At 44.1% G+C, this 16,713-nt stretch overlaps 1 protein-coding gene across 6 annotated transcripts in view; it reads right to left on the bottom strand.

The window, feature by feature from the left end:
* The window catches only part of LOC119187166 (uncharacterized), a 395,971-nt gene that overhangs the window by 157,718 nt on the left and 221,540 nt on the right, over positions 1 to 16,713 (bottom strand). The window contains exon 2 of one of the 6 annotated variants that reach the window (XM_075871837.1): positions 720 to 778. The exons of the other annotated variants lie outside the window; for them this stretch is intronic. Coding sequence (XP_075727952.1) covers positions 720 to 765 — 46 coding nt within the window. The 5' untranslated portion in view covers positions 766 to 778. The remainder of the gene's footprint in view (positions 1 to 719; positions 779 to 16,713) is intronic. 6 annotated transcript variants of the gene reach the window in all.

Below are 16,713 nucleotides of genomic sequence, written 5' to 3' on the forward strand. Positions count from 1 at the left end.
CAAACCCGCGACCTGAGGGTCAGCAGCCGAGTACCTTAGCCACTAGACCACCGCGGCGGGACTTACCTCTAAAATTATATCAAGGAGGCAATTTGTCCAAGTTTGTAGTGGAATCCACAAGTGAACCTTGTCAAAATTTCTAAATCTTTACGACTTGGTTTATTTCGAGAACCTCAACGTCACTGAATAAATAGTCCAAACTTGCCCCACATCCACATTGCTTATTTGCAGAAAACAAATACAGAACTTCCCTGCGAGAGGCAAAGACTTAAGGCTAAAAGCCTGACGAGGTCTCACCACCTATTAATCAAAACAGTCTGCATCAGTGACATATACATTTACACACCAGTAACACAGAACTATAAACATCGGTTACGTATTTCACACGTATTGGTAGAATATACTGGCATGTCATAATATATTTATTTTATATACTTGAAATATTCAAACTTTCCCTTCCACTCTTGTTTCTGGAAAATATGATACACGTAGCTTACTGCAGTGGTGAAAACGTTATTTAGACTTTTCGAACCGATCAACTATTTCACTGGTATTTCATATTTTTGTATGGTATATCCTAGTGGTGATGTTTTGTGGAAGACAAATGAAAGAGAGAAGCGGTTTCGCATTGCAATGTAAACTATATGCAAACTGTACATGACCATTGCAGATAACAAGTAGTTGTAAACAAATATTAGAAAACCATGGAATAAAGTTACCGAGAAGGGTGCATCCCAAGAGAACAGTCAGTACTGCTTTCCCCATATCCAAAAGTGACCTTAAAAGAAGCAAAAACAATTGGTCAAACCAGTATAATTACGGTGCATGTGATCAAAATCCTAAGGAATTGAGAATGACCCTTACACTTTCGTCACAATAATGTTTCACTCAATTGCCGCCCAATAAATACTTTGAGCACCATGACAAAAAATGTTTAGGTGGCATCCACGTTGTACATTTACTATTTGAACATAAGCTCACCAGTCGCAGGGCATAATAAATATCATTCTTGATCATTATATTTAAAAGAGCAGAGCACGTCTCGCACAATTTCGAAGACATCTGCCGAGTGAAGAAGTGCCTTACTAGGTGGAGTAAAATATATGACTCAATTAGGTAAAGTAACGTAACTAAATGAGTTAATTAGGACACACTCTCAACAGTCAGTGCAAAAAGGACAATAAATAGGCTTAGAGCGCTTTATAGAGCACATTTCAGCATTTCACTGGCTGTCCCATCGAAGTGGTGTACAACATCTTTTTGTGATGCGGTGCTACGTAAATCGGGCAGACGGCACCATATCTTTCAACGTTCGTTGAAGAGAAACCACTAGATCTCTGGAAGGTACGCCGTCCACGCATCTCTCATGCTTTGGACATATGTAGTCATGCTCTGGACGATCTAGCTAATGATTACATATCATTTCCGATGGAGGCGGAAATGTTGTAGGCCCGTGTACTCAGATTTGGGTGCACGTTAAAGAATAAAGAACCCCAGGTGGTCGAAATTTCCGGAGCCCTCCACTACGGCGTCTCTCATGATCAAACAGTGCTTTTGGGACGTTAAACCCCACAAAATCAATCAATGATTACATATGAAGCAGCGCACGACGACAGGCAAAAAATGAACGATAGGAACACCGCTGCACTCTCAACTAGTTTATTTCGCAAAAAAAAAACATGGTTATTAAACAACACGGGGTACCACGTGCTACAATGACGTTTAGGCTACAACATATTTTCTAAAAAGCACACTTCGCAATCGCTCAAAGTTATCGATGCTTGGCTAATGCAGTAATCTTTTCTTTTTGCGATGTGGAAGGTCTTGATCAATTCTATGGTCACCTTTTCTTTGTGAATGGAGAGTAATTTCAGTCTCAGAGAACAGCGCGGAGCAACCACATTTTGCACAAAGTGCCCTATGTGTGAGTAAGCATTATTAGCTAATGCCCTCTTGTGCTCCATCAACCTTGTATTTATGCACCGGCCAGTTTGGCCGATGTACATCTTCCCACATGACAAGAACGAACAGTATACTACCGCCGTTCTGCACTCAAAAAACGAAAAAAAAGTGCTTGACAGAGCACCATCTATCCTTTTTTTGTTGATCGCTTTCTATCCAGCCTGGCGCAGATTTTGCCTTGTTTGTTAGGTGCAGAAAAAATACCATGTATTCTATATCGGGACTCTTCACTCAAGCGTGGAACGGAACAGACGTGTTTTTCCATCGCTCCTCCCAGTCCTTTGACGCTTCCATGGATTTTAGTCCACGGCGCTCTCGTTGAACAGACCTACTTCGGACTTTCTGGTGAGGAATTTCACAGCCAAGCCTGTTTAAAGTGTTTCGAAACGTGAAAGTGCTCTTCTCAACAACTTGCTGGTCACCAGGCATGGCCGATGCAACGGCGTCTCCGTGACACCACACCGACGCCACTGCAACTTTCGGCGCTTGGCCGCGTTCGTGCGAACGTCGAGCGCGTTGCAGTGACATTCGGTGTGTGCCTGATCTACACTGTTTAGGCATGGCTTCTCCGGTTTCTACCATTGAATCAGCAGCAATGGATGCTGCAGACATCAACAAATATCCAGTTTATCCAGACGATGGTTCTTGGTTCACTGCTACCGCCGACGCAAACCAAAGACCGCAACGAATTCCGCACCCGAGCCCTTGCCTGCCAAAAATAAAAAGACCCCACGGCCACCACCCCTACCTGTGGATGGCTTCAAGGTGATCTTCCGACCACGAGGAGGCCTTCGCCTCAGTGAATAGGCACACCACGTGTTGGCACGCGCCATCTGCATGACTGCTGGGCTGCTAGGAGAAACAGTCAACAAGCTTCTTTTTCGCATCCAAGCGGAACGCAATATAGCCATCACAAGCACACCAGACGAAACTATTGCTACAATGTTGCAAGCCGTCACTGCACTAAATCTAGAATCGAAGAGATATGAAATGCAAGCTTATGTAGCCGATCCTGACAATTCTTGTAAGGGAGTCATCATCGGCCCCGAGAAGAACACTTCACCCACCGAACTCCTTGACAACATCAACGCACCCGACGCCGAAGTCTCGCACGCCCGAATGATGGGATCCACAAACACGGCGTTGATAACTTTTGCAGGCCTTCAAGTTCCAGGTTACGTTTACTACTACTACGCGGAATACCGATGCTACATTCACCAACCTCGCAAACAAGTTTGCACAATCTCCCTTGCACTTGGACATCGGGCAGATGTGTGTCCAACCCCGACAAAACGCCGATGCCAAGCATGTGGAGTTGAGACACCAGCGCCGGAGCACGACTGTACAACTCAATGCTTCCACTGCAAGGGTGACCACCAGCTACGCACCCCAAATCTCCTGCGAGAGAACAGAAACCTCCAAGCACGCATTACGTCAAGAAAGCACTGGAGGCGAACGCGTTAGCACTACCACCTACATCACCACCCAAGGGACACAGGCCCAGGTCCAGAACGAGGCACATTCAATCTAAGAGCAGAGGGAAGTCTCAGGACAGGGCCTTGGAATCCTTAAACAACACGCCAGGAACCGCATCCAAAACCAGCGCCAATACCCTGGGACTGATACCCCAAAAGAACAGAGACCAGAATCGCCACCAGCAAAAAAGCCAGCGCCCGCTGGACAGACACCTCCGGCTAAGGTGAGTTGGGCAGCGGGGCCTCCAAACCTGAAATCTTCTTTACCTAATTCCTCCCATCCGCCCTCATCACACAACTACCCCAACGTACCTCTCACATCTAACGCACATAACTGCACTAAGCAAGAGCTGCAAGATGCCCTCAAAAAAGTGAGAGACTCGCTTAAGGCTGAAGTAACCAGCATGATCACTCAGGCAATTGATGATTTCTGTGCTGAACTTAGGGATATGTTAAAGGCCCATACCCAAGCACTTGTAACAAAGCTAAAGGAGCACATGCAAGAAAACTTCGCATCATTTAGTACAGGGCCCCAAGACTCATTGCCACGAGCTACAAACACCAAAAGTCTGACCCAACGACCCCACCCTTACATCCGTCGATCACTCTTAACTCAGGACACAGTCCAAAAAGAGCAAGATGGGCTCCCCTAGTCCTGCCTTCACCATGTGGCAGTGGAACTGCAGGGGTTTTCGACGAAAGAGGAGCTCCCTGTAACAGTACACTGCCACTTTCGCGCACCCCCCGGATGTTGTGGCTCTGCAGGAGACGCACTGCACACCTACCTTCTCTGGCTTCCATACATACACAGATCAACAAACACCATCATTTGTCAAGTGTTTAGATACAAGTATTGCGACAACTATAGAACACACACTGACGTCATCCATTCCACATGTGCTTGTTGAAATTATTTTTCAGAAACGCAGTCAGCAGAGCTTGTTTATACTAAACAGCTACAGCTCCCCTAAATCTAGGAGGGACGACTTCGGGTACCTTGTAGCGGAAACGTGCAAGCTAGGGAAACAAGTTGTAGTGGTTGGTAATTTTAACGCCCCACACACGTCATGGGAATACCTATCGACTACGTGTAGAGGTATCAAATTAGAACGCCTCATCTGCAATCACAGATTTACACTGCTCACAGATCCGCAAGAGCCAACCAGAATTGAAACCAGCGCAACCAGAGATACGTGCCCGGACCTAACCTTTGTAAGGGGACTAAGCAATTATAACTGGTCAAATTTGCATGAAACGTTAGGTAGTGATCATTGCATCATTTCCGCTACACTGCGCATCTCCAACCCCCGTGCTCCAGAGCGGAAGGTTTGTCTCACTAATGAGGTACATTTAGAAAACAACGTGTTCAGACTAACAACAATGGGAGACCTTTAAATGAATGGCTACAGTGCCTGCAAGCTGACCTTGATAAAGCGACCAAGAGGATAAGCACTACAACCGCAATTCCAGATGTCGACCGGTACCTTCTACACCTGTGGAAGCACGTAGAAGCCTCATAAAACGCTAGCGTAGGCAGAGACACAATCGCAAGCTTAAACTTCGCATTGCTCAGCTCACGTTGCAAGCCGAACAATACACCACAGAGCTCACGAGGAACAATTGGCACAACTTTTGTAAGTCACTTAATGGAACACTAAGCACTGTGCGCACGTGGGCCATACTAAGAGCCCTTGTTGACCCGAAAAGTACCAGGTCTTACACGAGCAGTACCATCCAAACACTTCTTCACAAGCAGGATGGGGACGACAACAGCATCTTGCAGATGCTTCAAGAAAAGTACATCGCTGCAGGCCCTCAGCCAAAATATAAAAGCTACCCATATACAGAGTCAACACCGCTGTATGCTGATATCACTGTGCACGAAGTTCGAGCTGCCCTTCTGAATATCAAGCGCAACACAGCGCCAGCGAAAGACAACATCCAATATTCTCTCATACAAAACCTCAACGAAGATCTAGAACAGCTCACGGATTTTTACAACACTCACTGGAAATCCGGAACGTTACCCCAGGAATAGAGACATGCCGAAATAACGCTAATTCTTAAGTCCGGCAAACCCCTAGAGCTTGGAAACCTGGGACCAATCTCGTTGACGTCTCGCCTCGGTAAATTAATGAAGCATGTCGTCCTCAAAAGACTGCAACCATATCTTGCGGCCCAGAGATTTTTTCCGGACACACTGTTTGGGTACCAGGCCCATCTTTCAACGCAAGACGTACTTCTCCAACTGAAAGAGGAAGTAATGGACAGGCTCTGCTTGCTTTGGACATACGCGCTGCGTTTGACAACGTCTCGCATGACCTAGTACTGGAGAATCTCGCGTCAACACGCTGCGGACCATGAGTTTACGACTTTATGCGCGAGCATTCCTAACAAACAAGAAGGCAACCGTAGGATTAGGCTCTCTTCGCAGTGGCATCATTAGGCTCGCGGGTAAAGGCACGCCACAAGGATCGGTGTTATCCCCGACACTCTTCAACATCGCCATGGCTAAGTTACCGCCTCTACTTGCCACCATTCCAAGTCTGCGACATGCTTTATACGTGGACGACGTCACTATATGGGTGACCAAAGGCTCAGATGGACAAATACAAGATGCCCTGCAAGAAGCATTAAATACAGTTCAAGCATACGCACGAGCAGGTGGTCTAACGTGCTCTGCAAATAAGTCGGAACATCTACTCATTCGTCGTCCCCAGTAAAAACCCGACAACAGCCCGCAAATCACAGTCACCTTAGAGGACCATGTATTTCCCTGCGTACAGAAACTCCGCGTCCTTGGCCTTTATATACAAGCTGATCTCAAGGCAGCGCACACAATGAAAATATTAAAACAGTAAGTTTCTCAAATCACGCATATGATCCGCCGCATCACCAACCGAAGGCATGGACTTCAGGAACAAGACATTCTACGTATAGTTAATTGCCTGCATAGTAAGTCGCATCACCTACCACGTGCCTTATCAAACTCTAACGCTTGCACAAGAAAGAAGACTGGACATTCTACTCCGTAGAGCCGTCAAGGCGGCGCTCGGACTACCAACCTACGCATCCACCAACCGTCTCCTAGCCATGGGTGTACACAACAACCTGAGGGAACAACGTAATAGTCAGCTACGAAGACTCCGCAGCACCCAAGTGGGAAAGCGACTAGTCGTCAGGCTAGGGTACCCTCCGAATCGATGCAGATACAGCACACCAGGAAAACAGCTACCCACTGACTTGCGAGCAAAAATTACAGTCGCGCCACTTCCACGTAATATGCACCCTGAGCGCAACGCTCAGCGCCGGCGGGCAAGGGTGAAAAACCTCAGGCACCATCAATCAATCTCCAAACATCAATCAGTCTCCTCAAAACACTCTCTTATACTGCGACGACGCTAGACACCACTCCCACAGTTTTACAGTTGGAGCAGTGGTGAACAATGATCACGACGTAGTCACCTCAATCAGCGTACTTACAAAGAACATACCGAAGGCGAAGAGTGTGCCGTCGCTCTGGCGATTTCCCACGCTGCCATAAACCTTCCTCACGCAGATGTTATTTTAATCTTCACAGAATCAATGAATGCCTGCCGCGCCTTCACACGGGGTATTGTCTCACAGTGCACACGCCGAATTTTGAACACCACATTCCACACGCCACACAAGTTCCGACTTGTCTGGACCCCTGGGCACGCCTCTCTCCCCGGTCGTGACTGCACTCATGCAGCTACCCGAGCACTCACAAACCGGGATCCGGATGAAGAGCTGTCCAACCAAGATGAGGAGGACACAAACACGGAACTCCTAGGATATCGAGACACTCTCGATTACTATAGACGAGAACGCTTTCGGTACCTTCCACCACACCACACGCTCACACGAGAAGATGCAACAGCGGTGCGTCAACTGCAGGCGAACACGTTTCCGAACCTCTATTTCCTCCACATCCTCCATCCCACTTCTTACCCCGACAAATGCCCTGGCTGTGGAGCGATACCGACGTTATACCTAACGCTGGAATGTCAGCGTCTACCAGCCAGGCGCTCTGCCAACTCCTCTCCTATTCCTACCCTATACAAGACTGGAAGGCCATGCTGCGTGATGAAAGACCGAGTGGCCAGCGTGCGCTGGTTCAGCGGGCGCGGGACGCAGCAGCGGCTGTTGGAGCTCTGGATTGAGAGCCCCACCCGACATTTTTCTGTGCTTGAAATAAAAAGTTTCTCTCTCTCCATATTGGCTGCCTACATTCTTCATATTATGCGATATACTCTGTGCACATTTCTGTGAGACACATTTCTTTTTCATTTCTTTATAAATCCTATCTTTTCTTTGGGCTGTTCCATAGATACACCACTGCGCACATGACGAACAAACTTCTGTGCTTATCTGCGCAGAACATGTTCTTCGTAACCCGCACTAGCCGATCTATCTACTTGTCTATTGAAACTATCATCAATTTGTGGGGACAAGGTTTTGCCAAGGCAGCATGGAGGCATTCGTAGGCTATGCCATTCTTAACGTTCTATGAATGCTCGGAAGAGTATTTAAGCAGAGGCTGCTATGATCTTGGACAATATAACCAGCAAACATGTTCAGGCTTACGTGATAACGCCAAGTACAAGAACTGAAGCTGTCCATCCCTGGCACTTGCCACGTAAAGTGTAGGCCCTCACTACACTACTTGAAAACTTTTAAGATATTTACTATAGCCCTGTCGAGCACAGTGTGTTTCACAAAAACTAAATAATCGTCAACATATCTAAATATGTTTTTACAAGGCCATTCATATTGGCTACAATTTTTTTGTTCACGTAACCCAACAATATGCTTTTGAGTATCGGGGTCACCTTCGAGCCAGTGCATATTCCAGATTTTTGTAGGTACAATTCTGTCATTCTATTTGATAAAGCTATACCTCAAGTAAAAATACAGTATTTCAAGGAATGCTCCTACATTTGTTAACAAATTCCATTTCAACATCGTAAAAGTTTCATCTTAAAGTTTAAATCCTAAAGTATTTAAAGTAATCTAAAATAATTAAAATCTTCCTTCCCCTGTGGTGTTAGGCCGGCGCTTCGCTGGTTTGGTTTTTTCTAGTTTTCTTACTGCGCGCCGGTGGGAACAGTATTCCGCCTCCGATTCTTAGCAAATAGTACGTCATACGCAGACAGGGCACCCGGCTGGGTTTCAATTTCGCGTTGCACATTTCTGCCTGTTAAAAATTATTTTCAAATTTCCTGAGCATATCAGTTATTGTGGTTGTGACAAGAGTGTCTGGGGAACACAGAAACACAAATATCCTGACAAGGTCGAATAATCGCCGAAGTTGCCCTTAAAGGAGCTTCGCGTCTAGTAGGATTCACGCACCATGCACAACTTAACCAAATATCATCCTTCTACACTACTTTTCCAAGCTGCTGATATCCCAACGATTTTCAAAAATTCCAACTAGCACCCTTTTTCTATGCTATGAGTATGAAATAAAAAATATTATATCAATACTGCCAATTTATCAGAGTTAGCTGAGTATTCTTCTTCAAACCCATTACGGTTCATCAAAAAGTTCAAAACAAGAACACCACCTACAAACTACGGAGCCCAGATGCAACGAATAACATTTCTCTCTGTGTTAAACTTTTCATGGCAAACTGGTTTTTGTATTTCATCATGCATGCCTGCGCTTCATGCTTTCATCGTGAGTTAAATAATATAACTTTTTTTAGTTTTGTCTTTGATGTAAAAGTCTCCTTTTTTACCCCTGCATTGCATGTAATGTAGTGTTGTTTCAGTGACTATGTGCAAGAATAACGTGTGCTTTTTAAATGGGAAGCATTTCTTAGCGAGCTTCGGCTGCTTTGAGCGTATCTATCTATCTATCTATCTATCTATCTATCTATCTATCTATATAACTATCTATATATCTATCTATCTATCTATCGATCGATCGATCGATCGATCGATCTATCTATCTATCTGCCTACGACATTTAGCTCTCCTAGCCGTTTCGATTATGGTATTGATACCAAACTTGGTATGGCATACCATGACTGTATGGAGAACATATTTGACTAGTCATGACATGAAAATCTTGACATGTATGTCATGATTCACATTTCGTAGTCCTGCAGCACTTGCGGTGGTTTCGTTCACATGGCATGTTGTAAAACTGGTATAGTTTGACATGATTGCATGGGGAACACAAGCGACAGACTCTAACATGAAAATCATGACATGCGTATCATATAACCACATGACTACATGCCACGCTCATGATGCGCTCGCGGCCGTTTCGCTAGCGTCGCATATACCAAATTTGGTAACACAGTACGTGAATGGATGACGAAGGTATGTGACTGATGCAAACATAATTATGAGATGCATGTCATGTAACAACATGACTGCATGCTACGCTCATAATGGGCTCGCGGCCGTTTCGCTAGCTTCACATGTACCAACCTCTGTATTACGCCACGCGAATGGACGACAAAGCTAAATGACACATTCAAATATGATAATTACGACATGCTTGTCATGTAACAACATGACTACATGCCACGCTGATGATGCACTCGTGACCGTTTCGTTAGCTTCACATATGCCAAACTTGGTATTACGTGACGTCAATGGATGACGAAGGTATGTGACTGGTGCAAACCTGATAATCATGAGATGCATGCCATGTGAAAACAAGACTTCGTACCACAGTCAAGGCGCCAATTCATTTCGACGTGACGCGGTGCGCGTGCTCGCCGGCGTTCATTTCGCCACGTCACGCCAGCGTTGCCAATCCAGGCGCCGGTCCTGCCATATACTCGCGCTCGCGCGCGCACCGCACTGCGTTGCTTTGACGCATGCGCGTTTCAGCGCATCCGGCATCCCTCCGTCATGAAAAGAGGGAGACGCAGTGCTGTCTGCATAACGCATCGGCGCGAAATGCAGCATGTCGCATTTCACGCCGGTTGCCGTCGGGCCGCGCAAACGGACCCTGGTTCGGCCGGTCGTACCTGGCGTCAGACTATAGAATGCTCACGTCTTGCTAACGTTGCGTCGCTGTGCCCAGTGTGCGCGTGCGTCAACGCTACATTGGAGTATATTGGGCCCTTCATGATACGTTCGGGGCCGTTTTGCTAGCTCCACATATACCAAATTTGGTGTTACGTGACGTCAATGGATGACGAAATACATGACTGGTGCAAACATGATAATCCTGACACGCATGTCGTGTAAGGACATGACAACATACCATGCTCATAGATTGCTCGCGGGCGTTTCGCTAGCTCCACATATACTAAATTTGGTATCAGGTAACGTGAATAGATGACGAAGGGAAATGACACATCCAAAGGTGATATTCATGACACGGAAGTCATGTACGGTATCATTTACTTCCACCTCATAACGTTGTGCTGATTCTAAAGTGACATGTCAACATTTCTCATTCGTGATTCGTATATCATCGATTCCCACTGCACGTAGGATCTGCCAATTTTTCTGTGTTCTTATTTGCGTACGCCAATTTCTGTATGCTATTATTGCTTGCTGAACTGTAACCAGCTGAAAAGCGTAAAGCTCGCAGAAGCTTTTTCTTCTTTGCACCCCAACTTGCTAAAATGGAAACTAAAATTAATTGATTGATTGATTGATCGATCGATTTATTGTTAGAGCACGCTCTTCATGAGCGTACATAATGCAACCACTGTGTAATGTGTTTGTACACACCACCTTACGGGGCTAAATATATGCTGTGTGCAGATGTATATTAACTATTTTATCTACCACAAAAGTTTCATCATGATCAATTACTTTAGTCATCGGGAGATGTGCGACCAGGTGTTTACTATGTGCATCCGTATTAGACATAGCTATAGCCGTCAAACACAAACAGACATTGTGGAAGCCTTGCTAAATTCATCGATAATAACTACTTCTTTAATGACGTTTGCTGTTTCACCGCAACCTACAGTGCTCTTAAGAGAAATTGCAAAGCCAGCAAGAAATGGGGCTCGTTAAAAAGAATGATCGCACAAGTTGGCTTACCTTATTTCTTGGTAATGACAAATGCGAGCCGTAAATTTTAGCAGTCCAGCTTAGAACATACTGAACCATGGGCATCGACTCCCACACAATGCTGATTCCCATGACAATGAACCTATAATCGTTCTTTGATCCGCGACTATACCTTTTGAAAGAACAAAACATTCCGTAAACTTTCTACTGTCAGCTTATAAAATGAATATGCGTTATTGTTTTTCAAGGTAACAATGGCTAGGGAAATTCAAAATAAAAAAGAAGGAATGTAGCAAAAAAAGTGTTCTTTTTTATTTTTGCTGATGTATGTTCTTATTGTAGTATTTCTGCATCTTATTTCGCGCAAGAAGTGGCCGTAAACGCCTTGTAGCAAGTTTGTACTGTCGTTGAGTGCAAGCATGAGGAAGGCTAATTTTTATTTGTGTGAATATTATATATAAATTTTGAAGTGGCGACTTGGGTTATAAGAGGCACCACCATTGAGGGCTCGGATAGTTTCAAGTGGCTGGTGCTTATTATCAAGGGATCGCGACGCACATCGCATAGCCCTTTAGTATCCGTCCTCCATCAAAGTGTGACCGCCACGGCTGCATTCGAAGCAACGTCGTTCGTATCACTAGCCAAGCATACAACCGCTGGTCCTACACGGCAGCCTAAGGCAGTATTGCACCAGTAAAACACGGCCGCAAATTGAAGACTCAAGAAAGCTCGGTGCTCAAAACTTTTAGGACCATATATCTCCCAAATGCGTGTGAGAATGGGAAATTATGATTGTATATTCGAAAGAAACAAAAAAGATTCAGTGAGATGGACACTTTAAATGAGTGATGATTAGCTGACTGGTTGGCATTAGGCTCGCTACGATGGCCTAGTGGTTATGCTGCTTGTCTGCCCGCCAGTAGGTCACGCAATTGAATCAAAGTAGCGGTGATTTTGAATTTTGAATTTTGAATTTTATTCATCAAGCGTGAACATGGAAAAGTGCATGGGTACAGATTCACTGGGAAGTCCCAAGGTAAGAACCGCAGGCGGGACCTCCGATTGCATTTTCGACAGAGGCAAAAACGTAGGAGGCTGGTGCATAGATGGTTTTACGTGCATGTTAAAAAAACCCAGGTGATCAATGTTTCTGGAGCCCTCCAATACAGTATCTCTCTTAATCATGTCATGGGTTTGGAAGGTTAAACGCACTCAATTATTATTATTTAGCACAACACCACCATGGAACTGACCATTCAACTCATTCACAAACATTGACAAACAATTTGTGAATGTCGTGACAAAGGAAGTTCCCTGACGTAAGATAACCTTGTTCATTGTCCTTGAAAAGCTCGCATTACTCGTCACGATGTAATACAGAAGACAACGCACCGATCGACAGAACACTGACTGGTAGATTTTTTTTTAATATCGCACATCGAAGTTTTCTTCTCCCTTGTACATTAAGTATACAACATTTGCGAATTCGCGTTATCACTTTCTTCGAGTGCACACTGAGGAGTATAATTCTAGAAATATGATTCAGTTGTTGAGTGGCACGCTGAGCTGTCAAAAGACGGAGTAGAGAAGGGGGCAGCATCAAGTATTTAGAAGAAATTACGTGCAAACGCAAGAAGGATGTTTTACCGCACACGTATGTACAACCAGACGGTTTGTAACTCTGCGAGTGGCTGTGTAATTATCGTAGAATTATCATTTTTATGAACGACCACTACCGTAAATAAGAAAAAAAAGCGATCGTGTCCAACCAGACGGCTGATACGACAGCTGGAAGACCGGGTGAATGGAATGATGTCTGGGCGGCCCGGAACATAACGAAGAGGAAACTTCGAGAAAGTTTGACACTCATATTTAGGAATAGAACTCGATAACCTTCTCCGTCACCAGCATGGTTTTGGGTTCTTGGTGGGCAGTGAAAGTGCACAGTAGCAGAATGAACCTGCATGCATATTCCAGTAGCACGTAAGTGCTCAATGCATAGCGCTCCCTTTTTTTTTGACTGATGAAGTAGGCGCAATTCGTTCGTTGTGCAACACACGTGTCTGCACAGCGGCGTACATGGACAGAAATGTCGCTGTTAATGATTATTAATTACACCCGAAAGTTTTTTTATCAGTGCGAAGCTTAAAACCAACGACTCGTTGAAGAGTTGACATGTTTTCAAGCTTGGTGTGATTTGTGTTTTTGCCACGCAATTTCGCATGTATACGCTATCGTCACTCCTCGCACTTCATGACAACTCTATTATGTTTTTTTTCCCGAATCATTTTCAGGTGCGTGACCCAAAAATCTAGTGTGATGCATCTGCGTGGCAGTCAAGTCTTCTGCCACAGAGCCACGCCAGATACGGGTGTACTTTTCAAATAGACCCAAATGTTCGTGTAACGTCAATTTTGGTTGCGGTACTGACTATTCGATTTTATACACAATACATGTGTACTCATATGATAAAGCTGTTATGACGGGTTAACGTAAATTGTAGTTAGGCGCCATCTACTCAAGCTGATTTGTGTAGTAGTGTTAAGGGCTACCACGCTTGGACGCACCAGCTCAAACACCAGCCCTTCGTGTGAGCTTCCCACTTCTGGTGTTGCTAATATCCATGTTGCTGTTGGCATCGTTACTTAATTGTAAACAAGTGCTAGTATAAAACATACGCGACTAACTAACGTATGGTTGTGCTTGGATTTGTAAATATATTTAGTGCCTTTTCATAGCGACTCACTCAATAAATAATTGAACGCAGTGACCCCGTCCCTCTGAACGCTTCGCATAACCTCGATTCCCAAGGTACGTGGGACCTGCTGAAGTTCCTTTCTGTTGTTGTTGTTTTTTTTTCGCGTTTATAGTAGGGTATTGCAAGTTATATGCGTTGATAGGTTAGAATAGAAAAAAATGTGTCACGTTTGCAAGAAAATGCCTGAACATCTTCATAGGCAGCTGTGTATACTCGACGGACACAGAAAGTCTCTAGTCTACCTTGAACTGTATATTGGTCTTGATTTAATACCATATACCCAGTGTGATCCTAGCGATGTACGCAGCGGCAACGTCGGGCTTCATTACTTTTGCCTACGATAATTATCGCCAGCCTAGAGCAGAATAGCTAACCTGTGCTCCACATTGAACTTGAAGAATTCTCGTGTTCGATAGTAATTTGATGTAAATTTTAATTACATTTACCGGTGCTCGACATAGCCAGATTTGACTCTATGTTCCACAACAATTGTGTATGCACTACAACTTTTCGCTGGACCACTAAAGCTAATGAGAAAGGATAAATTAGCAAAGAAATCTATCTGAGGCATTTCCAAAAAATGACTCGAAGACAAAAGTCTGATGCTTCAGTTTGTTTGCTATGGATGTTCTATGAGACAGTGTCACTGGGCACTCCTTTTCACAAAATTAAATTGGCCATAAATTTGAATACAAAAACACTCAAAAAGTAAGAACACTTGCGTGTACATAATCATTGCATAAATATTATGAAAGGGCTTAATGGCACAGGGTAGTGTGAAATTAAGAAAAATATGTCCCACTTTTTTTTGCAATTTGGGAAGATTGTCCCTTTGTACATAGTTTCCAGATTCACACTTTTCCTAAAGAGCATTTTTAGTGCACTAAAACAAGATTTTCCCAAATGAGTAGTGAGTAAAAACGCCCCCTACGGCAAGCCCCTCCTGTCTAAGTTTAAGGTCCATGTTTATAGATAAAAAACGTGTACGAAAGCAAAATGCTTGTGAAGGGTCAGCTGTGATCATCCCGTTGCTTCTATAAGACAGTCCGAAGACTCTGTGTGCCTATATATTTGCACTTCATCTACGATACGCATCTTTTTGAACACTTTCAGCTCCTAGCTTCATTAAACCTTAATAAGTTTAGATGCTGATGGTAAAGAAGGTCCTCAGCAAAAGCGAATTTCGTGAAACCCATACAGTTGTCTTGCATATGTGAATAAATGTCAGCGACTACTCAGGCGCTGAACGCTTAACCGGCAAGGTTTTTTCGTTGGTGCACCTCTCAGATTTTTCAGCGTCCTTTGCGGTGAATCACATGCAGGATGACAACGGCTACGCTCTCATAGAAATAACTAATATTTTCGGTTTATTTGACCAAAAGAGCGCTTGCCAACTGCCCAGCGCATATTCTAAACAATGAAAATCGAGTCATAGAGTTTTGTTGTATTTGTTTAGGTTTTAAGCCTAAACACTTGCAACATTAGATATTGTTCTTGAATCTATGTCTGGTTGTATCACATGAGCCTCAAATAAGAAATAGCTAGGAATCGGGCCTGGCAAAACTACAGTCAATTCGCTCAAAAACGTTGACCACACTCGAAGATACGCTGTAGATAGCGCTGCACGACAGCCCCCCACCCCAAAGAAAAAGCAAGGCAAGCGTTACTAGACACTCCCAAGTAGAAAAAAATATTTTGAAAATGACTAAAAAGCTTTAAACTACAAAAAATATTTGAAGAGCGTTTATGACAAAGTGTGTTCGCTTTTCCTTCGTTTTCTATATTCTATTTCGATTATTTCAAACACATAATTTTAATTACTTAAGTACAATTATTCATATGCTTTCCAAGGTAACCGGTTGAATGTTTTTTGTATTCTGCGTGAATGCCTACGAATACTAAAGCAGAATTCCAATTATGCACTTTATAGCTTTTGCTGTACAAAGTTTCATAAATGCCACGTAACATAAAAATTAGTGTTTTATGGTTGGAAATTTGATAAAAGTGTAATATCAATCAGATTTTCATAAAACTGCTTAAGGTAAAAGAGCTGAAGATTTGAAAGGAAATTTTGTATGGAATATGCAAATATCTCTATTAGTTGCTGAGAAAACGGAACTTCAATGTGGCTCAAAGCGCATGAGTAGATTGATTGATATGTGGGGTTTAACGTCCCAAAACCACCATATCATTATGAGAGACGCCGTAGTGGAGGGCTCCAGAAATTTCGACCACCTGGGGTTCTTTAACGTGCACCCAAATATGAGCACACGGGCCTACAACATTTCCGCCTTCATCGGAAATGCAAACGCCACAGCCAGCATTCGATCCCGCAACCTGTGGGTCAGCAGCCGAGTACCTTAGCTACTAGACCACCGCGGCGGGGCAAAGCACATGGGTAACCCGTAGCCCTTAATTTTGCTACGCTAGAAATACATAGATAGTAGAGGCTGACTTCTCAAAGCCCACTCAATAGGAACCTGCATAACTCGGGAGCAGAACTAA

The sequence above is a fragment of the Rhipicephalus microplus genome, chromosome 8 (assembly GCF_043290135.1).
Source record: "Rhipicephalus microplus isolate Deutch F79 chromosome 8, USDA_Rmic, whole genome shotgun sequence".
NCBI classification, from domain to species: domain Eukaryota; kingdom Metazoa; phylum Arthropoda; class Arachnida; order Ixodida; family Ixodidae; genus Rhipicephalus; species Rhipicephalus microplus.